Consider the following 22,401-nt stretch of genomic DNA (forward strand, 5'->3'; position numbering starts at 1 on the left):
GCCATGACTCGAGCGTTTGGGGGGATTTCAACTGCATACTGCCCAAACAGCAAACCTGTACTCCAACGTATGTTTATTGCTCGCCACGGAATAAAAATTATGGACAAATTTGATGATGAGTCAACTCGTAGAATACCACTATCACCAAGTCACCACCTCTACCTAGCCGATTCCCCACCTTCTTGCGTCTTACACAAATTTGAACTCGACAACCGCTCAAAACCTTCAATCATCCCAACCACTCTCTTTAACACATTCCTCACCGCAACCGGATCCCTTTTCGCCTTCATCTTCCTCGCCCATCGCGCATTTGTCTTTCCCTGCTGCCGTGTCTTCGTCTCCGAAATCAATCATAACCGCCCAGTGAGGCCCATTCAAAATATTCCGCAAAACCGTATACATAAGTAAAACCTGCTTTGTTCATTCAGGGCTTGACATGCCAAGCCGTTATGGAAATAACAATGATGCAGGACAATCGCCCTGTGCTCTTCGAAAACCAGGTCCCCGGCTCAGTGGAAATACTGCAAGCCAACGCCCGCAAAACCTTGTTCTACACGACACGGTAAGCAATGTTGAGTACTTCGTCATTCGATAGTAGATCAACTCCCAAACCACCACCTTCTCTAAACCATCTGGATAATCGTGGACTGAGGTCTGGTACTATTCGTCGCCGAGGGTAATGCGGTACGCAGCTGTAGCCTGTTATGCTCGGACTCTAATGACCATGGCTGCTCGTTTCGGTTGAGTTAGCCGTTTTCGTCGTAGATGCGGTCGCGTTTGGAAAGATATCACGGGTCGTATACCTTGAGAATGTAGAGAGAACCAATCGAGAACGTCGAAAACGGCGTCGTCTGCGGACATGTACGCGTGCAACATGTGCATGAGCCACGGTCGGCTTTCTGAAAGTCGATGCCTTTACTACGCGGGGTCGATGATGCAGCCTAAGAAAGACCTCGTGTGTGAGTTGCACCTTCGACGCGAGCAGAGGAGATGGTGTCGACTGTCTGGTAGTTGCCTTCATTCCAGCGAAGAGGGTCGATATTGTGTCTGATGATGTGAGAGATGGTGACAACTCACGATCTCAGAAAGAGGGAGCACCGCGGACTCGTATTCGCCACAAAGTCCTCGCTAGCCGTTCCTCCTGCCACTTGATGAGTTTTGAGGGTCATCTGTATCCATTTCTCTGGGCGCTGATGATTTCTGGAGAGGTGGTCGAACCAAGCTTGAACTCGTCGTCGTAAGAATTACATCACGTGTCGCGGTTCTGGCTCAGTCACAAAACTACGTGCCTTGTATTAGTATAAGTATTACGCAGCTTGTACGTGCCTGCCACACAGCAATGCCCCAGGCCAACCACACGCTCCGCATCTCCTAGGTCGCCGTTATCATATCCTCTCATCATCCTAGCTCATATTGGTGGCATGCCGACTTCTATTCTCGACCTTCCAACGGAACTCATCCTGGAGATCATCCATTCGGAGGACTTCACAAATGCCACTATCGCGTACTTTGGAATGACTTGTCGCCGTTTCCATGACATATGTCAAGTTCTTGTTCTGGAGCGCCAACTTCCCGTACTGCGCGCATTAGCGAGTAGGCGTAGCCTCCTTATCTATAAGAACTATGGATCAATCGCGATGAAAGATGATGAATTAAATGACGTGAAGGAGATATTTCAAGCTTCATTCCACAAAATCGAATACGTCCTTGTCACCTTCACCGTTGAGGAAATCGCAAGCGTTCACGGATTTATTTTTCACGCCAACGCTGTTGGCCATATTGACATCAAACTCGGTTCACAGTTATACATGTCCAGCCTAGCCGAGAAAAAAGATTGGTGCCAAACGCTAGCTTCGTTCATCAGGGTTTCCTCGGAGAAGGATATGGCAAACTTGACCATCACGGGTTTACCCCACGGCGAGCGACTCGGATACTTCAAACCCACGATACCCATTCCCGAAACGCCATCAAGTCCCTTCATCCCCCTGCCCATCACCAAATCGTCATCAAGTGCTATAAAGACCTATTTTTCCTTTCTTAGTCCGCTTAAGGGCCGCTTTTTTGGTCTTAAAACGCGGTCAGGCAGTATTGGTACTCAGCCCAACCGCCATGTTGCACCGGAAGGAGAGCGACTCTTCAACTTCGGTACACCCCTAGGACTCAAAAGTTTTGAGATACACTCCCCCCTCCCTTTTCATGGAGCATGCTTTCCGCAGACCCTACGAGCTCTGAATGGTGGATACCTTTCCAGATTATCGCTCTTGAACACAAGACTCCATATGTCAGAATGGAGTCACATACTGCCCCTACTTTCCATGCCTCTCCTGTCCGAATTTGATGTTGGGGATTCCGACATTGCTTTTCGCGACCTTTCACCATTCTTGCTGCGTCATTCAGGCATAACCCACCTCGACCTGTCATGCAGTAGTCCAATCGGATCAATCGTGCCCCCGGCGGGCTTTCTTCCTCGCCTTGAAGTGATCAGCGGAAACCCCAACTATCTTTCAGGATTACTTTCCATCCAGGGACACTTCCCAAATTTACGCTCCGTCGCGTTGACGCGGCATCCACTGCGAGCCATCCAGCACGGAGCTCTCGATAACATCTTGCGAAATTTGGGAGAACGTGAGAGAGGAACAATCCGCCTTTCCATCGAATTTTCGAACCCAACCGGTCTTACAAAATGGTTTTCCAAGGCAGAACCATTTTCCCTGGATTGCGTGAAAACGTTAGAGATTATCAGGTTCGGATTCCTCATTTCCTCAGAGATGTGCGACAGCTTCTTTTCTTGGGTATCGGTCTTCCCGTACGTCCAAGACCTGGATTTGACGCAGTTGGTTCCTGGGGACCCGAAGATGTGGACCTGGAGATTAGATGCGTTGTGGGACTCGTGTCCGGAGTTGCAGTCAATCATCGTCAAGAGAAAAACTTACCGGCGGCCTGTGAAATCAGTTGAGTAATATTCCAGGTGGATCGGTGGGCTGGTATTTTTTTGCTCCTTGCCTTTATGAAATTTATGGCATCTATATGCGAGGAATCTGTTTGGTTTTTTTGATAGGTAGCGCGGAACGGACACATTGCTGTATTCAATATGCTACACTATGCGAGTATCGGATATCCATTAACGTTCTCCGTGCCCCACAGGAGCTTCAAAATTCAAAGTGCATAAATAACTACGAGACTTTCGCATCTGTCGGTTGAAGCACTGCTACTCCGTTGCACAACATGTTGCCGGGTGCGAGATCTCAATGCGTTGGACCCTATACTGTGGGCATGGGCTTATTTATTCGGTAGAGAGGTGGTTGAGTGGCGGCGCCTGCGGACATGACGACTCTGCTGATAATTTGAGTGAGGAAAAACGTCCGTCCGATTGAACAGGCTAATTAAAGTCCATATATTCAAGTCTGAGCACCTACATCTCCTTCCTCCCTTCAACACCCAAACGCTTACGCCACCTACCTTCTCAAAACACCCCAACAACCGCAACCAAACTCATAACCACCCAAACAGCCCACGCCCCTTTCCCCCTCAAACTTTCAGCGCCACTCGTCTTTGTCGTAGTCTTCGTCGTCGCACTTGGCGTAGCACTACTAGCCACAGACGATCCATTCGTAGCGGTACTACCAGGCGGGTTCTGAGCGGCCCGAATGATGATAGCAGCTTGTTCTGCGAGGCCGTACGTCGGCGCCATGAGCTGTCCATCGCGTGAGAAGAGATCAAAGGGGGAGAAAAGGAAGAGGACGTACATGAGTAGACATAGCCAACGGGAAAACCGACGCATCCACAACTCTCACATTCGCTTCAATTTATCAGCCTTCTCCCTCATTCTTCCTAAACATGTCAAACGGAACACTCACAAATCCCATAAACCTTCAAACCCTCATCAACGACACCCCCCATCTCAAGCGGCATCATCGCACACGTTGACGAAGGGTGATACTCCGTCGCGCTGTTACTCCTCAACCACGCCTCCCATTCCTCGTCGGTGGATACGCTTGAACCAGGTGAAATCTCGTTGCCGAGGATGCTTGATAGTGGGGCAGTTTGTCCGAGGGTGCGGGCAGCTTTGAGGCCTTGACGCATTACCGTTACGTCTTTCCAAAAGAAAAGTTCGTTGAGATGCGGGGGAAGCGAGAGAGAACGAAACGAACCTGCGGGATGCGAATAATACTGCGGATCAATAACAGGTTGGTCGAATACTGATGTAGAGTTGATGTACAACCTTCCTTGACTTTGTTTTTACGTCCATCAGTTCCCCTTCATACCAAAAATCCTCGAAAACACGAACCTAAACGGAATCTGCAGAGCAGCCTGAATCGTAACCTGCCCCGGCGCATTTAAACTAAGCAACAACTCAACCAACCCCTCCGTCGGAAGCACACTCTCCATCTGAGCGCTGTAAATCGCCTTGTATCCTTGTACGACAGGCGCATATTGACTTGGGACGAGGGTGGAAGCGGAGGAGTCAAGTGTGGTGGTGATTGATTGTTGGAAGGTGCTAAACGATGAGGAGGAAGAGAAGAGGTAGGAGCCGTTGAGGTAGGCTGTTCCTGAGTTGATGAATGATAGGAATTGGGCGGATTTCTGAATGAGAAAAGGGGGTGAGGAGGGACTTTGATGGAAGTGAACGAGGGAACTCACGGAAAAGTCGGAACCGGAATTATATATCGTCCCCTGAGTCTGCGCAGTCGTCGACCACGTAACCGAAGAAACCTAATCCCCTTCAACAAACCGGAATCGCGAAAGAAAGAAAACGAAGTCACCAAATGGTCCTGAACATGCTGCCCCACCCCGGGCAACTCAACGACAACATCAACACCCACACTCTCCAAAACATCGCGGGGCCCAACACCACTCAACATCAACACCTGCGGAGACCCAACCGAACCACCCGACAAAATCACCTCCCTTTTCGCTTTGACAGTCCCTACTTGTCCATTACACGAAAATTCTACACCCGTCGCCGTTACCGTCCCATTATTGGCCCCTTGAGAAGCCCATGTAATACGGGTTACAGCAGCGTTGACCATAACGTTTAAATTCGGCCTCGCAGATGCAGGAATGTAATACGCCGCTTTGGCTGAAGAGCGCGTCCAGTTGGAAGGGTTTATAGCAGACGTGGCGAAGAAGCCGCCTGTGTTGATGCCGTTGTATGCGTCGGGGGAGGTGGTGATGCCAGCGGAGTTCAGAGTTGGGAGCCAGTTGGTCGTTATTGGGACCATGCTAGTGTGAAAGAAATGTCAATGATTCGTAAAAATAAGAAAGGGAGAGACGTACTAAGCAGGATAAGTAGCCTGCAACGGCCCTTGCGAACCACGACTAGATGTTTGGTACTGCATCCCAGCAGTAGATTCGACGGAGGAACTGGGGGGAGTGAACGTTTCGCTCTTCTTCATTGCGGAGAGGAGGTTGTCCCATGACCAGGTATCGGCTGAGATGAGCTTGCTCCATGCGCTGACTTGGACTGCGCTCGGACGGACGATGTACATCCCGTTGACGTCTGATGAACCTCCGAGGACCTACCAACGCGTTTAGAACTGGCAAACGAACGGGAGAATAAAGGGGTTGGACATACCTTTCCTCTAGGCCACGTCAACACCCGATTCCCAGCATTTGGCTGAGGTACAGTTTTATAAGCGTAATCGTACGACGTCCCAAGGAGGGAGTTATAATACGTCCCACCGGGGGAATCTAAACGCGTTGGAAAGCAAACAAACCTTTAGAAAGAACAAAAAGAAAAGAAAAGAAAAAACGCACTGATTTGGGCAGCAACCGAATCCCCCGAATCCCCCGCCTCAAGCACCAACACGGTAGTATTCCCGTCTTCAGATAAGCGCGCTGCGAGGGTGAGTCCAGCTAACCCTCCTCCAGCAATAACATAGTCGTACGACGCTAATTTGGTGGAAGGAGTGACGTATGCGCGTGGATGGATGCGTGCAGAGTCAGAATCGAAAGGAGGGTGGGCACCTAGAGTAGGTGAGGCGAGGAAGAATAAAGAGAATGGTAGTATGAGGAGACGATGCGTCCGCATGGTGGTGACGAGCGGGAAGAAAGAAAGGAAGGGAGGAAGAGGAAAAGCTTGCTACGAGGAACAAAATCTGGCCCATTGCTAATTTTGAATCTATCTTCCGGGTAGATCGTTTACCACACGGCACAGATGCTCATCACTTTGGGATGATCAAATACCAATTTTTTTCATAAACGTATGACGTACCAATACTGATTATTGTGGGGCTGGGCCAGCCTCAGAGGTCAAATTTCAAAGCTTTACAATCTTCACGGCATCGCGAAACGAGGTTCGTGCATACATAAAAGCCGTCCAAGTTGTACGTAGTTGGAAGGACTCAGACACGAGGCTGACTCAGCTTATCGCCGGCTTCTTCGGAGTCGTGCTTTGATCCGGCGTCACTCCGATGGACTATTCGACGAACGATATTCATCTCTGTGGAGCTGATTCACCTCTTGTGCGGCTATAACTCCCCGACGATTGACGACATTCGGACAAAACCAGCAAAATCTGATGCAGAAAACCCCTTGCTGACTACAGAGAGCTCCAATTGCAAATACTGAGGCGGTCAAAAATTCCCGAGCTAGGATGTCTACGAAGTAGAATGAAAGGGCCTCAGCTGTAGGCGAGGAGTTCTTGGTAAGTCATTTCCTGTGACCTGTCCATATCCTCTCCCAAACCGACGCACATTTTCCTCTATACAGAATCATATACTTATCATACCCCATCCTCGAAACACCACTGACCGCATATATTCACATAGTATAACGATCCATCATTTCCCAGCCCATGTACAAGTTCGTCCGAGTTCTTCAACGTGACTGCGCACACGATCAACGTGCTTCCAAAAGTCTTACGACTAGAACTTGGCGAAGATATGTAATTCCGAGCTTAGATGCCGCTGGCACGGCTTGCATTGGGTAGTGAGGAGGCCCTCAGAGGCAAGGCAGCTCTACGGGTATGTCGTTGTTTTGTCGCAGCTGGACTCCAACTTGATCTCAGGACATTTGCGTTCAGATAGGTCCTCACTGCTACTACGTTCTTCGAACTTGCAGCTCAAGTCCCACGAGCCAAGTTCCGCACTGGCCAAAGTTTACACCGCGTTTCATATGGCTATCCCTTCAATCCAGGCCTCCTTTGCGGAGCCTATCTCCTCGCCCGCACCATTTCCCGCCTCTTCTACCTACTCACCAAGACTCGCCGTCGTAGACTCCGGCTACCGAAAGCCCTTTCCTCCTCACCGATTCTAGACCAAACAATACCTTGGCCGATTCTCTTTCGGTTCTCATGCATCAACTGGACTGGACGACTGGTGTATAATCAGGAATTTTGTAGAAGCATATACCTAAAGTCAGAGTCCAGTAATCTGACGAGCCAATGAGCACTTAAGGAGATGGTCGCAGGGACTCCCAATTGCAAAAACGCATTTTAAACCTCACCATATGTATCTTCAGCCGGGCTCATAGTTTCGGGGGAAACGTAAACAGGGAGGCACTTTTTTTTAGAGATGTCTCACGTGGACAAGGGGGGGAGAGAAGCAAGCCGTCCAAGCTTTTCTGTTTCTTACTACACCTCGTGCCTTGTATAGCCGCAGGGACGCCTTCACTGGCATCTTTTCTTTGACCTCTTCTCCTCGGCCGATAATCCAAGTGCTGAAACACTTTTGAAGCCTAAAACGAGACGGATCAATTTCCAAGGTCACGCCGAGTGCGGCCATAATACTAGCCTGCTTGGGACGCTTTGAAAAGGCCGTAAAATTGGTCGTGAAACTTGGCAACGACGGCAGAAAATCGACAAGTTTCACATAATCTGGATACATATGGTAAGAAAAAATCCAAGGACAGGGGAGATTTGTGCTACACGGACGTGAATAGGGAAATACGTCAGAACGCTCTTGTCTTGGGTTAATCTAAGTGTCCGTCGTAAAAATCATAAGAAAAGAATGGTCCGTGTGGGTTAAATAAAAACTCGGAAAAGATCATTTGGAAGAATGTAGTCCGTCTGAACTTTTTAAACGTCAAGCAGCTCCCCATCTCGTCACTGCAGATTTTTGGAAGTAAAAAGCGCGCGTCCAGCTTACAAACGCTTGCAGGACTCGCCATCCTGGCTGACTTCATACCCTCCCACACACGAAGTCACTAAAAGCGAAAAATTAGCAGCCATAAAAGAAAGCAAATAAAACCAAAAACGCACCAATACACCTGCTATTCTCGCAACCAACATGGAAGACGCCTTTAATGGCGGTGCAATCTCTTCCCTTGCCCTGCGAGACGCATCCACCACAAGACTCAAGATCCCTAGCAATATCAACGCATTCGTAATCCCCAGCCGTCAATCCAACAGGGCAAGCCTCCAACGAAGCCGGGCACTGAGAATCACTGGCACTCAACTCACGCTTCTTGTAATATGTATACCCAGAGGGCTTAGGAGGCGTGGAAGGGGGCGTAGTTGTGGTGGTGGGCAAGCAATTCTGGGACGAGGTGTACCATTTATAGCCAGAGGGGCAGGTAGGTGTAGGAGGGTTAGAGTGGGTGGGTACACAGCATGTTTGTGCTGCGCCCCAGTAGTACCCTGTGGGACAGGCGACACCCCTCGGGGGAGAGGGAGTAACGGGGGGACCGCCGGTGGGTAAACAGCAGTTCTTAGAAGCGTACCTATCCAATTGCTCGTTTAGAGACAACAAAAACAAAACAAAAAACAGAAACGAGATCAACGTACCAGAACTCGTTATATTTACAACTGCTGGCCGTTCGCTTTCTGTAGTGCTGGGATGGCCTAGGAGGCGAAGGGACCGGAGGAGTCGTGGTAGGTAAGCAATGCTGGTCAGCGGAATACCATTTCCAACCCGTGGCGCAAGTGGGCGTGGGTGAATTCGCGGGAGACGGGTGAGTGGGTACACAGCAGGATTGCTGTTGGCCCCAATAATACCCTGTAGGGCAGCTAACGCCCCTCGGAGGGGGGGAAGGCGGCGTAGGTGGGCCGCCGGAGGGCAAGCAACAATTCTGTGACGAGTACCTACGCAGATGTCCCTGACGATTAGGAAGGAATGACGTGTCAGGAAAAGAACGCACCAAAATTCATTTTGTTTGCAACTGCCGGCGGATCCGATCGCCGTAGAAGCAACGAAAGGGAGAGCAGCCGCGAGAAGAGAAAGAGCAGGGATCAAGCGCATGGTCGGTGGGTTCAACGAATGGATGTCTGGGGAAAGTAAGGAGTGACGGGGGTCGTAAAATTAGAGGGGGGAATAGAGGATGAAGATAGGATAACGCAGACTCACAGCTTATTTATATGTTTGAATCGTTGATATGTAGTTTCCCTATTCATGCCGTGAATGATGTAGCCGAGAATAGCCCATCCGATGGCTTCAACGTTCGGAGGACACGTACAAGCTCTCGCAGTCCAGGCAATAGAATTAGCCCAGCCACGCTCTTACTTCGCTAGAATCGCGGACGTTGAGCAAAATATGAATTTGAAAAGACGCGGCTACTTTCACGATGACAGACTACATCAGCGGAACCAGCTTGGCTGATGCCGCTGCAGCCTGCAGTATGGCAGTTGTTATGATGGGGCTCTTCATTTAGCTGTCGCGTAGATGGCGGTGACGCTCGTTGACTTTGCTGTCATCGAAAGAAAGGGACAGTCCCGAAAATTCTCCAAAAAAATAAAGACTTACCCACCATACTCGCCGAAGACGTGAAACAGGATGGGGGTAGAAGTCCTAATTGTTCCGAGACGGAGAGTTTTACCGCTTCTTTTTTTCTACCCGAATATCTTCGGGATACGCAAAGGACGTCGTCCTCAGTGCCTGTTCGAACCCAGGGTGGAGGAGCGTGGAGGCAATATAGTACTTAGGGGTGCCCATCGTTGTTGTCGTTATGTGGCTGAGGTCAAGGGTAAAGTTCAAGCCAAGTTCAAGCTCAAGCACAGGACAAGTTGTCACCCTCAGTAAATAGCGAAGTCAGACGTTAGTCATGAGAAAGTCACGAATTAGAGGCTGTCTGACTAAATGTCGTTTTTTTTAAGCGTTTCTGACTACGCTTGTACTACAATAGTCATATATTAGTCTCGCACTCTGTCATGTACTAGTCATACAATAGTCATATCCCAGTCAATGCTGCTTGGGCCCAATTCAGGATAGAAAATAGGCTGAATCAAATTATACTTGGCTACTTTAGAAGGATACATGTAGCACTGGGCATAAGTCTAAGTATAGTCACTTGGGTTTTCGGTACTGGCATAAGGAGAGAGTCTCAGTATCATGTCAAAATGAAAGGCCCTCTGCAACATGTCGAGTCCTCATGTGCTCCAACGACACCATCGAGCTCGTCGTTGAGCGGTCCATTACCACATCCAACATCCATCAAATCCTCCGCATCCGAGTTCGAGTCGTCGCCATTCCATCTGCACGGGAAATGGGGAGGGAAGAGAGGGAGTTGAGGAGTGCGCCACCTGGATTTGAGCAGGAGACGTTGAGAATGCGGTTGTTGTTGATGTTGGGTGAGGAGTACCTGTGCTCGTCATATTTTGTGGTGGTGATGGTGGGCCGTCCAGCCAAAGAGCGTCGACTGCGTCGTCGGTAAGCCTGGTTCCAATGTAACACTTCGTTGGGTCGCCGTCGCATTTTCATGTGAAGGATGGAAGTCGGAGGCAGTGACTGCATGTTGGGCGCTAATGACGACACGCCATCCTTCGTTTCATCGGGGACTCATTCGCGATGGTGGTATCCTCGACTGCTCGTTTTGTGCGTTGCATACATTTGCAAAGGAGTGGAATCCGTCGACGAGGGCGTCCGCGGGTGTGGGTGGTTTGCCAGCGGCCAGAGTCGTCAATTGAGCAGTTGAGGAAGAGTGTGTGGGGCTGGTCGCCGAAGTGACAAGTTCAAGTTCAAGATAATTTCAAGTTGAAAATAACTTTTCAACGAAGCAATCATGTGACTTTCAACTCGCAATGTTTCTAAGTCCAATCTGCAGCCTCAGCTAGACAAAAATTCTTGGCGTAGCGATGTGTAGAAAAAGTATGATGATGTTGATACTAACCTACGACTAAAACCATCTCCCATTTGTTGCCAAGGGAAGTTTGAGGGAAGGGTAGCATGAAAATTACGGATGTGTTACATACACCTGACTGACCTCTGACTTTGTGCTATTTTGCTTGACTTCGCTTTTTACTGAGTGTCACCAATCACGTGCACAAATCAGGGCAGGTCCCAACTCGAAGCTTTTTTGTAAAATTCGCTATTTACGATAAGTACTAAAGTTACAACGAAGCGTCGCCAGTCACGTAAATAAAACTCGACTCAGCATCTGCTTGGAGACTCATGTAATCGCTCTGATCGCCTGACCTCTTCTTACCGAACGGAGACAGGGGTAAGCGCCTCTTCTCACTTCAAAAAATCTATAACTTTGCGACTACGTCTGCCGACAAAAGGCCCATCCAAAAATAATGGAAATGCCAAGGAAATGCTGTCATTCGATCGTCTCTCTCAATCCAACCATCAATGAAGTCCAAGTGGTTGGTGAGACCGAAATGTCTACTTGGGTACCATAGACTTCAAGCTTCATGTTTGATGAAGCAAAAATTGGACGGAATTTGGACGGAAAAATTCCATCGAACTTTGCGTTGGTAATGGATGACTTTCCGTAAGGTTTTTAATCCTACATATCATATTTTGGAGATCGAATGTCAGTTTAGTCGTTTAATCTATTCAAGCTGACATTCCGCAAGCTATTCATCGTTCCGTTCCCAATATTTTGTGCTGCATGGTACCCTGAAGTTAATTACAATGTTTACAGTGTCTGATGTAGACAGGTTATCATGTACTATACAATTGCTATACAACAGAAGGTTGTTTCAGCCAATGAGGGGAGAGGATGAGGCCAAGATTGGCTTGGGAACATTTTATTCCAGCGAGTTTAATCTATGAAGAGGGGTCTGACCCTATGAACAGATTAAGGTTTATTGAGACGTGAAAACAGGCACGAAGAATATTTTTCGTCCCCATTTGACCCCGGCAACACGGCAACAGAGCCAAGATATCAAGGAATAATCTATTTCCCCGAATAAAAACTTACGGAAAGTCATCCAATCTAGTTGGTCTAATAATAACATACATACTGATATCCAATGTGTTTCGTCTCCTCCTCTACAAACATTGCGAGCCACGTCTTTTATATATTTTCCATTGGTTTTTCGTCGCTAGAAATTTAAGAAAAGTGTGGAACGGCTTAGTTTTTATGTGCAAGTATTTGATGTCGAAGGGCAAACGTTAGCTCAGACATCGACTCGTAAGAGTAAAGCCTGACGCTACAGCAATCAATTGCATACGCTACGGAGATCTTGATGATCTATCATTTTGGTGATCGTCTATTGGGTGTTGCGCGGTTCGCTCCTTGCAACCAATGGAAGATGATGAAGGACCGCGAACTTTGGCCATGGGAGGAACCAATGTATTTTTGACAGAGAGAGCCCGTGGGAAATTTGACTTTTCAATAGTGTACGAGTTCGTGGCTCAGCATCCTCCACCTCAGGCCTGACGCTTTTGAGTGACAGAAGGCCTCAGAGGCCAATTCTTTTGATGGTGGTAATTGGCCTCTGGGGTTATTTCCGCTCCCTCACTGCGCTTCCAAATCCAAATTTGGTGGCTTCTTTTACTAACTTCTAAATATAGCCCGAGCGTCAAGGTGTCAGGCCGCTAGGCCGCCAGTGACTGAAGCGCTAGTGCTCTAGCCCTTGCCGCCACCGCCAAAAGCCAGGATTCCGTGCCCGTTCCTCCTGCTCGGTTTGTGCACCCCCTGTCAAGTATTTTCGTGACCTCTACTACCTCATAAACCAACTGTGTAGGATCCAGAACAGTTTTTCACATTCAAAACCTCCTCAAAAATCATTGCAGCCGCCTGGGCTGGCATGACCACATTTCTCATCCCCGCCCCCACCCCCCACCCCCCGGCTCAATTCTGATCACATATTCAATTTATGGTTATAGTCGATCCATCCTCCGCCGTTGTCAGCAATGAATTTTATAACCCAGTGTTCAGGACAATCCATATAATTGTTATTTTCCGGTGCTTGTTGCGCCTCGTTGGCGGCCCCTCACCGAAAAATGAGGAGCTCCACTTAGAAGTATTTCTACATAAGTGTAGTCGAAAGAATTTTCAACATTAAGAGGGTGCTCGATGAATGATTCTGAATTCACCTCATGATGTGTCCGCTTAATAGGCTGGGCTCCAGAGTAATACTACCTATCATCCTATAACATTTAGCAACCATGGTATTAGTATTATATGCAGAAAGAATCAATAGCAATTGAGTTGGTTCAAGTGGATGCTGAAACAGAGACGGGACGGAAATTATGGGATTGGTTGCACAACGACTCCTCCCACTCATGATTTCCGATTTCCCCTTCAATCCATGCTTCTCCAAATGCCTTTGGACATTTTAAATGAAAGGCCGTAGTGTGCTACAAGATTTTCAAGATTTTTTTTTACAGATTTCACAGCGGGGAAAGAATTTCGTCGTCGTCATAAAACTTCTCTTATTTCTGCATTTCTGCATTTCAACCAAACGAAAAAATTATGGATATTGGCTGTGATGTAGATCAAAGTATGAAGAATAACTACACCAAATTGATTTTGGGATGGCATGAAGGAAAAAGTGCAAGCGAGTCAAATCGTGAGTTTTTCGGGAGTAAAGGTCAGACAATACCAGAGCCATCAAAGGCTGCCATTGAAGATTATCGTCTTAAGGATAGTAAAGACGCTTTCATCCTACAATGGCTCGACTTTCGAAAAAATCAAAGCGAACACAACTCTAGGGGTCAATTGTATACTTCTACAAGGCTAATATTGCTGGATGGCTCTCGAGCTAGAATGAATGGCTTTGATGTTTGTTTTTCTTCGCATGTTGAAGTCTCCGCTTCGTCATCTCTTCGAAATTTCATTTCATTCAAATTTCATTCTCAGTTGGATGAAACAGGAATACAATGGATATCATTTAGAAGTATTGGTGATGTCTACCTCAATTCTATGTATTCTCAAGGTCAGGGAGAGGGCTAAGAACGGAGGTGGAAGCTATAGAAGGAGGTATTGGCGCTAGGAGTTTTCAGTCGTGAACTTCCAGCCTTCCCCTGATATCCTTCCATCTGGCGTGCAACGTAGACCCGTAAAACATGAGCAATTGAAAGGAATAATGGGGTATGGTTCACATAGAGGGTAGAGGCGAAGGTAGGAATCAGGTAAATGATCCTGAAACTGCAGGAATGAGCGTACACACGAATCAGATCGCGGCGAATGGTACAAAGACTAGAGGTACTCAAAAAACCCTCTTACAAGTAATTCGGCTTGTAGAAGAGTCGTTGACCTGTAATAGTAAAACAACCCATAAGTACTGTGTAATGGGAGACTCAGAATAGAGAAATAGAGGGGAGGTTGAAGAAAATAGATCAGTTGATCCAGGCGATCCTCGGTACGGCGGTGTGGGTTGCCTCCTGAAGTTTTGTGAGATTAATGGCAGTACTTACCTGCCCGATTATTCAAGAGTGATTTGACTAAGCCCACTTCATCAGCTCTTTCCAAGTGTTCATGGATGTAGGCCCTTGTCGAGTGCATAGTGCCAGTAGACGCTCACGGGATGCAAATGGGAGGCGCTATGTTGACGGACGCCCAATACGTGTCCCCTAGAGACTGGTGATCCTAATACTTAAACGCATCGAATCAGTACCTACCTTACTACCCCGACCACGTTCACTTTCGCCACCCCTTCGACAGCATTGAACGCACATAGCTGTCCGGGTCCGCATTGTTGTCATTTGGTGTTGTTGTTGGGCGCATCGGGCGATTAGACCCTGACATGGATCTTGCCTCCGTCAAACTTTGTGTGAAGAGAACCATCGAGTCTGGTATGGTGGTTGGAGGACAACTGAAATGGAGTGTCGAAAGTCATCGCGGTCAGTGAGAGGAACGACCACTCGACAGATCTGTCAGCGATCTTGATTTGATGAGACTATTAATAGCTATCAGCACCATCAGCGCTCAGGAAGACCCCCCTCTCAGGCCAATTACCCTCAAACAAAGAATTGGCCTCTGAGGGCTCAGAAGCACGTAGAGGCGCTAGGCCTAAGGTGGCATCCTCCAGGCTCCTCAAGGATGTTGTACTCCGCCATCACTCCCAAGGGGGTAGCGGGACGTGGATCCCGAACCAAGGGTAGGAGGGGGGGGTGTCCGGCTGAAGGCCGAAAAAAAAATTGTTGACGCCGTCAATTTCAAATTTTCTCATGCTGGTCTCCTCATAACTATCTTTACACTGATCATGACCTACTTGCAACCAGTTACACCACTCTCGACGCCTCGGATTCTTGCGACGCGGCTGGCCGTGGTGGATCCCTCACGAGTACCCTATAGCCGTTGTTTCAACAGCATGCTATATGCATCCTTACGATGCCTAGGCTTAGTTTACGGTCAACCGCCTGTGTGTAGCTTACTTGTTACACGGAAAATTTTGAATTCAAAAAAAAAAAAAACATGAGTATGGGGAAAACATACTTTATTAGGAAGGTAATGGTGGGGGGGTGTCAGGCGGAACCCTGAAAAAAAAATAACGAGTGTTGGTCTCTTTTCCACATTCCGCCACCCCCTTGATCACTCCACAACATTGCCTGCTTTTTCGTCGTGACAATCGGATTGCCAACATCCTCGAAGGCACTGGTAGCGAGCCCACTACTTACAGTGTTTTGCATGTGAGATTGCACTGCAAATCCCACGAAAACTTGTTTGCATTTGTATTTCGTGACCTGAAGTAACCATTTTCGGTTGATTTTGGGTGTAGAACGCATGACACCAGCCACAAACTACAAGTACAAACAGGTTTTAGTAAGATTTCGAGTGCAATCTCACATGCAAAGCACTGTATGTTACGGCGGTTATTTAGAAATCAAGGCCGAGTCGGAGCGCTGGCGCGCTTTACTCTTTCAGCGTGAGCTCAGCGTCAACCTACATATGTAACCTCGACACCATACTACTGACCGCCCGAAAGGTACCAGAATCTATTGAGGTTGCGGTGTAGCCACATTCGCTCTGAATTTCGGTCTCCTATCTAGAGACTAATTGAGCGATTCGGGGGTCGCGCTTGCCGAAATGGTGCCTTGCGCCCTACATTTGACCTGTCAATATGTCATGCCAAACTCCGGCAAGGTACTCGCACCGAACAAATGGGTGACTTTCCGTAACTCAAATCTATAAAAATGAATAAATTTGACCCTTATCGGAGTTTGAAACGAGAACTTCACAGGAGAGTTTATTGGAGTGAATAAACCGTAACGCCAACTGATTAGATTCTATTTGATGTATTTGCTTGCCTTGTACAAACTCACTTCCCTCCCATCTGAGCTGCTCTGAGGTCGTGTAGGCCCGTGGATGGGTTTATTATACTGATTGTTCATCCACCCCGCTGTAAAATTAGACCACACGCTGGGTGAAGCCCAAAAAATCCCAAGTTGAGCTGAACATGGCTGTGGATCAGTGAGTTAGGTGTCAAGAAGGGTGTTTGTAAAGGGAGCAACAGTTTCCGGGAGGGGATTTTGTAGCCATAAGACATTGACACTTCTAATAGACTCTGTAGTGGCTTTGAACTGCAACGAGAGGGAGCAGAATGCCCCAGCCGTAGGAGAGTAGTAGGGGATGAGGTAGAGCTGACTAAGCCATGTGGGAAGGAATCGTACCCAGCAAGGAAAGGTGTCCCCTTGGCAGGGTTGATTCCAGCGTTTGAAATCTGTTCGAGGGGTCTGTACCCTCTGAATAGATTAAGGTTTGTAACTGGGTTCCAACCAGGGACTCCATCAAAGTCGAACCCTTACAAGACTCGGCATCCCGGCAAAGGACCCTAGATTTCGTCGATTTATTCAAATCTAGAGAATTTGTGTTACGGAAAGTCACCCAATATATGGGGAATGGGGAAAGCTTTATAAACATCCAGTAAACATCTCTTGTGAGTGAATCAACCCTCTTTCAACTACAAACGTTCAGCTCCGAATTCCGTCTAACTATGAAACTTCCTTGGTTTTCTGGCTCTGAGGAGACACTCATTTCCACTGCTCAGGACTCTGCCTCGACTCCCAAGGCGCCCCCTCTGGACGCTACTATACCTCCTGCGCTTCCTGGACGTGCGAGAACGCTCGTCTTGTGTTTTGATGGAACGGGCGATAAGTGAGTACATCTATTCCATTGCCTGAAACGCACTGACATTGCCTGATACAGAGATGATACCGATGTGAGGTTTTGACATTGCCCATGTTTCGCGTAGATACTGAAAGTTTTCAAGAGAACCAACGTTGTCGAACTGAAGGTTATGCTAAAGGTGGCTGAAGAGGAACAACTTGTTTACTATCAGGTACGTCTCTTTAGGTCGGCTTGAACTCTTCTCAAATCGCCTTGGTAGCAAGGAATAGGAACTTACACTCCAAGGATTCCTGGGGTTAAGGAACCGATGAAGATACCTGGCGTCTCTTATCTATCGGAGGTGAGGGTTTAGCCCCACATGTTTGAATGTATCTAATGAAAATCCAGGAATGGGACAAGGCCACAGCTTGGAGTCTGAGGAGACATGTCATTGGTGAGCAGGCATATCATTTAAACTCCAAGTAGCTTTGTTTTGTGATACTTATTTCATCCAGAGGCATATCTGTGGCTCGTAGACCACTGTACGTACGGAAATTTCTCTACTTCCGGATCTAATTCGTTGATCGTAATCCAGATACTCCTGGGGATAAAATCTGCATGTTTGGTACGCTTCCCCACACCATCTATGGACCCGCTATTGACACTGGATCAGGGTTTTCGAGGGGTTCGTATACAGCTCGAGCGTCAGTATTTGCCAAATTGCCCTGAAACCATCCTAACGTCAATTACTAAGTCTCGCAGGCATGCTTTTCAAGGTCGGGCTCCTCCCAAAAGAGCATCGTAAAGAGGCCGACGCGGCCTTCGAATCATACAAAGTCGCAGAAACGAAAGAAGGCTGGGAACACTCGAGGGCGTTCCAGAAGGTTCTTGAATGCAGGAAGGTTTCCATCGAGTTTCTGGGTTGCTGGTCTGTACCATCTTCAACGTGACTCTTTGTTGGTGGTGTTGAATCCATACATTGCAAAGGGACACCGTTAATTCCGTAGGTTACTGGACGACCAAGTCACTTCCGTTCACGGCTTACAATCCAATGGTACGCGTTTTCCGACATGCAGTCGCGTTGGACGAACGCAGAGCCAAATTCAGAACGAACCTCTGGAGTCCGAACAACAAAATTTTAACGGGTACCGACGATAGCGACCTTAGCGATTATCAAAAGGTAGTCAAGAATTTCGTTGAGGAGCAATCGAAAGGGCTGCCTACAACGCACGTTGACGAGGTAAGTGGCCCATCGATGACGTTAAATCTGGTATTGACAGTATCCTTCAAGGTTTGGTTTTCTGGTTGCCATTGCGACATCGGCGGTGGAGCTGGTGAGTGGAATTTCGACTGCATCAGAATATGCTGAGACACGTCGACAGTGTTGAACGGAACCAAGCCGAACTTAGCACACATATCGCTGAGATGGATGATCCGGCAGTGCTTTATGCAGAACACGGGCATCATGTTCCTCAACGACAAATTAGAGACGTTCCACCTCAGTCCCGATTCCCTCTATCCTAAGGTGAAGGACCGACCATCGCCTGTTGCAATGAAAGGCAACAAAATCCAACCACCTACTCGCTTGGGCCCTATCGACACGGTCAAAGGATGGGTCACGTATCTCAACCCCTTCAGGCCCGCCAGCGTCGTCCCGCGCACTGTACCCCGTCCCAAAAACGAGGAGGAAGCCGATGGAATTGATGCATTGGCACCCATTTACGACATGCTCGATATAAAGCCCCAAATGTGGCTCATCTTCGAAAATATGCCTCTTAAGGTGTATGATATCAAACTGGGCAAGTACGTCTACAAGAAATTCAACAAGCTACCAAGGAGCTTGCGAGGGCCTATTTTCGTTGACTTCGCAAAGAAGGTGACAACCCAAGCGCGTGTGCGGGTACATCGCACTGTTCTGGCCAGGATGAATGCCCTGCATGCGGACGGCAGCCCCTACGTACCAAGGGCGCTGTTCCCTGACAAGAAAGCAATTTCATTAGATGCAGGATTGACCGGTAATGAGTCCAACTTCGAGTGGGTTGATTGATATCGGAGATATTTCCTTTGTACGTAACTTTTGATACATACTTGTGTCTTCACAGATGATAAAAAACAGCCAATCATTACGTAGACAAAACATGCAAAAGTATCAAAATCAAGAGAACAGGCGCCAGCAGCACATGATATCGGAAACAGAAAACACGATTCGTAGCAAGTGAATAGAAACAACGGCGATTGCTGGGAAGTACAGAAAGATCATGCACCAGCAAGGCAAATCCTGAGCTTTCTCAGTCACAGTGAATACGCTCAGGCGCCAGATCGCGGTTTTCTGAAGTTCTTCCATGCACTCCTAAATACCCCACTCTCGCTCCAGAAAGTCATGGTAGCCATCTTCCTGAAAAGCGCGGTTCCCACTGTCGAAATTGTCGAGCGACACTTGAGGTGGACTAGTAAGACAGAGTGTAGGTCTTCAGATTTGAAAATTATAAGTACAACAAATATTCTCTTCAACGTGCAAATATCAGACGGGAGAAGACCAGGACAAGGTCCAGGAAGGTAACCAGCACTTGCTCTCCAAAAGTTGCTTACACCGATAACTGTGTCTTCGTCATAGCTGGTTTCGCAGTCATTGAAGACACATCGTCAAGACCTTACATGCATCGACTCAAAGCTATCCCGCGTCTTCTTCAAAGCGATATCTAAGTCTTCGAGGTCAACCATTATAAGTACAGATGGGTTAGCAACGTACTGGTTATCTCGCAAGTGGATGCAAAAATTTCCATGCCCTCTAATGCACGCCGAATGATGCCACCCATCTCAGACTCTTCTGCCAGTGAATAAGCCCTCTTTCTGCGCAACAAAGCTATCTCATCCATCAACGTCTGCGCCGCCTCCATCCAAATGTTCTAAGGGTCGATAAATCAGTGTTACAGTCCAGTCATCCCATATGAGGAACTCTTACTCCAACTATGGGATTGAGGTAACGAAAATCGAGCCGCCCGAGGGACGCGGCGATGCACAGAACTGCTTTCGCAGACTCCAGGTGGCTGTCCTTCGATGAGGCGCTGCTTAACTGCGAGTACAGCGTTCCATGCAAGCGAACTGCTGAAATGTTAAGGATACTGTGACAAATGACAAGTCTCCGTATCCTTGCTTCATTGGGGACCCCCGCGTTGGAATCCAAGTTGGGCAAAGATGTCTTTAGTTCTCCAATAAGGTTGACCAGGGTGTTCATTTCGTTCAGGATATCGACGTCTATGGAGCATGAGCGAAAAGGTACTCAAATGATGAATGCGCAGTCCGAACAAACCTGGACTGCAAAGAGTACAAATGTTGACCACCCTTTCCCACAACAAGGTTGCTTTTGCGTGGACTGCGAGGATGGATGTGCCCTTGTCAGATGTTGGTCGATTGTTTAAGAACTTCAGCAGGGTTTTTTCGGTGTGAATATTTTGGAACAGAAAACCCTGGCAAAGGTGAGTCACGAATGATGATCATGGCGACACTACTTCTACCTGGACGTAAGAGTCGATGTCGAGTGGCCACGGCGTATCCAACGAGTCTTCCAAATGATCAGCGGAGAACGTCATCTGTGGGGTTTGTCCAAGATTCGCTGCCCAAGATCTGTCCAATATGAACACCGTCCACGCTGCAAGAATACTTTCGCCTTCTTCGGTAGAATTACGCGGTGGTGGTAATGTGGACCTCAAATCACCATTCGTGGATCGAATTTTGTGTAAGCCTGAAGCAAGCACGGTCGCTACCGCATACATAACGAATTGGTTTCCCTCGTTAACCCGATTAGTTGAAAAGAGATAGGTCGCAATAAGTACTTGAGCCTGAATAGCGTGAATCATTGAATGGGGTGTGTCAGACACGTCAGTGATTGCCCCGGTCGCACGAGAGAGGTACATCTCCTCATGTCTTTCAGAGTCCTGGGTTACGGCGTCCTTCGAAAGGTATATGCACCAGAGACACGTTGCATATATCAGAACATTAGGTAGTCCATGAGGATGACCCACAGGGAGTAACATGGATTCTAGGAATGGTGGCATATAAAGAAAAAATCCGAGATCGGACGAATGTCGGATGAAAGTGTCCAACCTGGGCAGCATTAGCAACTAGAAATGATAACGTCGAAAACTCACAACTTCTCCGTGATATACAACGGCGGATCCATGCTTGCCGCAGAAGCTGTCCGCGAGGGAAGCTGAGAAGTTGAATATGGTTTTGTCAGAGTGATACAGTTCGAGTGCTGGGGCGGATTTTCTAGCTCTTCTATCCTAGCCTGGTTTAAATTGATTCTTTCCTCGAGAAAACGACTTTCTGCGCCCGCGTTCGCGCTGAGGTATTCACAATCCTCGGGTATGTTTCGATCCAAGCACTTCCCACACATGGGACGCGCACCGTCGCATTTCTAGGTTGATCAAATAAACAACAGTCGTCATAAATAAAAAGACGAATCAGCAGACCATTTTGCGACCGCGGCATGGAAGACACGCCGCTCCTCTCTGTAGCGTTGGTGCTCTGGGTTCGGCGTTTGAGCTCATGTGTATGGAAAACCTGAGGGAAACTGATGATTCGAGTCTGGGGAAGTTGGCCTTTAAGTAGTGGATCAGTTGCAATCTATTGCCCGGATGCCTCGCAGCGAAGCCAAGCAATGGCAACTAGTGCATTTCACTTCCGGGGGCCATTGCGTTATTTTGGAGCAGTCGGGGAATTGATATTCATCCGCCAGATAAATGAATTTTCCACCTTGGGTTGTGTTTCTGGCACGATGATAAAGTCATTGCCGCTGGGGATAGATATCTCGTAGGATCTCCTAGCACCTCGCAAATGACGACTTCGGCGCATAAGATAATCAGCAATCCCAGATCTTTGTAGTATTTGAAGGGCAAGGAAACAATTCATCCATGATCTAGATTCGATATTGGCTAGAATGGAGGCACGAGGTTAGCAAGGGGACTTCGCACGACTAATGCTGGTTAAATTAGCGGAGTGACTAACGTCCGACCAGGAAACAAGTAAACTTTGAGATTCGCCCTGCCTGGTCTCGATCAGTTGACGCGAAATAGAGTTGTTTTGAGGCACGTCGTCATCAAACAACTTTTTGACTTTATCCGGCTATCGAATGTCTTTGTTTTTACTGATGATCCCTGCGAAAGAGGTGGGAACACTAAACAATTTGCCCGGGTCTGGTGATTGGGAATTGAGATGCAACTCATTCTGTGGCACGGTCCCGAGTAC

At 47.9% G+C, this 22,401-nt stretch overlaps 5 protein-coding genes across 5 annotated transcripts; 3 read left to right on the forward strand and 2 right to left on the reverse strand.

The window, feature by feature from the left end:
* Window positions 1-50: 50 nt before the first annotated feature.
* On the forward strand, window positions 51-2,960 carry LACBIDRAFT_327754 (uncharacterized protein; the record flags this gene model as incomplete). The annotated part of the gene is given in 6 exon segments (XM_001881692.1): window positions 51-67; window positions 132-363; window positions 429-562; window positions 817-959; window positions 1,209-1,318; window positions 1,338-2,960. Coding segments are annotated over 6 exon segments (2,259 nt in total), but the record flags the coding sequence as incomplete, so codon positions are not given.
* Window positions 2,961-8,083: 5,123 nt separating this feature from the next.
* LACBIDRAFT_298392 (uncharacterized protein) lies at window positions 8,084-9,179 on the reverse strand (the record flags this gene model as incomplete). Its single annotated transcript, XM_001881844.1, has 4 exons — window positions 8,084-8,145; window positions 8,201-8,661; window positions 8,726-9,022; window positions 9,079-9,179. The coding sequence occupies 4 exons, from the start codon at window positions 9,177-9,179 to the stop codon at window positions 8,084-8,086; spliced, it is 921 nt and encodes a 306-aa protein (XP_001881879.1).
* Window positions 9,180-14,851: 5,672 nt separating this feature from the next.
* On the forward strand, window positions 14,852-15,402 carry LACBIDRAFT_327757 (uncharacterized protein; the record flags this gene model as incomplete). The annotated part of the gene is made up of 3 exons (XM_001881693.1): window positions 14,852-14,948; window positions 15,022-15,205; window positions 15,330-15,402. The coding sequence occupies 3 exons, from the start codon at window positions 14,852-14,854 to the stop codon at window positions 15,400-15,402; spliced, it is 354 nt and encodes a 117-aa protein (XP_001881728.1).
* Window positions 15,403-17,041: 1,639 nt separating this feature from the next.
* Window positions 17,042-19,201, forward strand: LACBIDRAFT_298393 (uncharacterized protein; the record flags this gene model as incomplete). Its single annotated transcript, XM_001881694.1, has 12 exons — window positions 17,042-17,202; window positions 17,254-17,266; window positions 17,318-17,386; window positions 17,435-17,515; window positions 17,563-17,616; window positions 17,672-17,696; window positions 17,750-17,779; window positions 17,828-17,858; window positions 17,909-18,082; window positions 18,142-18,394; window positions 18,446-18,488; window positions 18,537-19,201. The coding sequence occupies 12 exons, from the start codon at window positions 17,042-17,044 to the stop codon at window positions 19,199-19,201; spliced, it is 1,599 nt and encodes a 532-aa protein (XP_001881729.1).
* Window positions 19,202-20,648: 1,447 nt separating this feature from the next.
* Window positions 20,649-21,629, reverse strand: LACBIDRAFT_327759 (uncharacterized protein; the record flags this gene model as incomplete). The annotated part of the gene is made up of 3 exons (XM_001881845.1): window positions 20,649-21,258; window positions 21,303-21,571; window positions 21,627-21,629. 3 exons carry the CDS (start codon window positions 21,627-21,629, stop codon window positions 20,649-20,651), a joined length of 882 nt encoding a protein of 293 aa, XP_001881880.1.
* Between the last annotated feature and the right edge of the window lie 772 nt (window positions 21,630-22,401).

Source organism: Laccaria bicolor, genomic scaffold (assembly GCF_000143565.1).
Source record: "Laccaria bicolor S238N-H82 LACBIscaffold_14 genomic scaffold, whole genome shotgun sequence".
Taxonomy (NCBI): Eukaryota; Fungi; Basidiomycota; class Agaricomycetes; order Agaricales; family Hydnangiaceae; genus Laccaria; species Laccaria bicolor.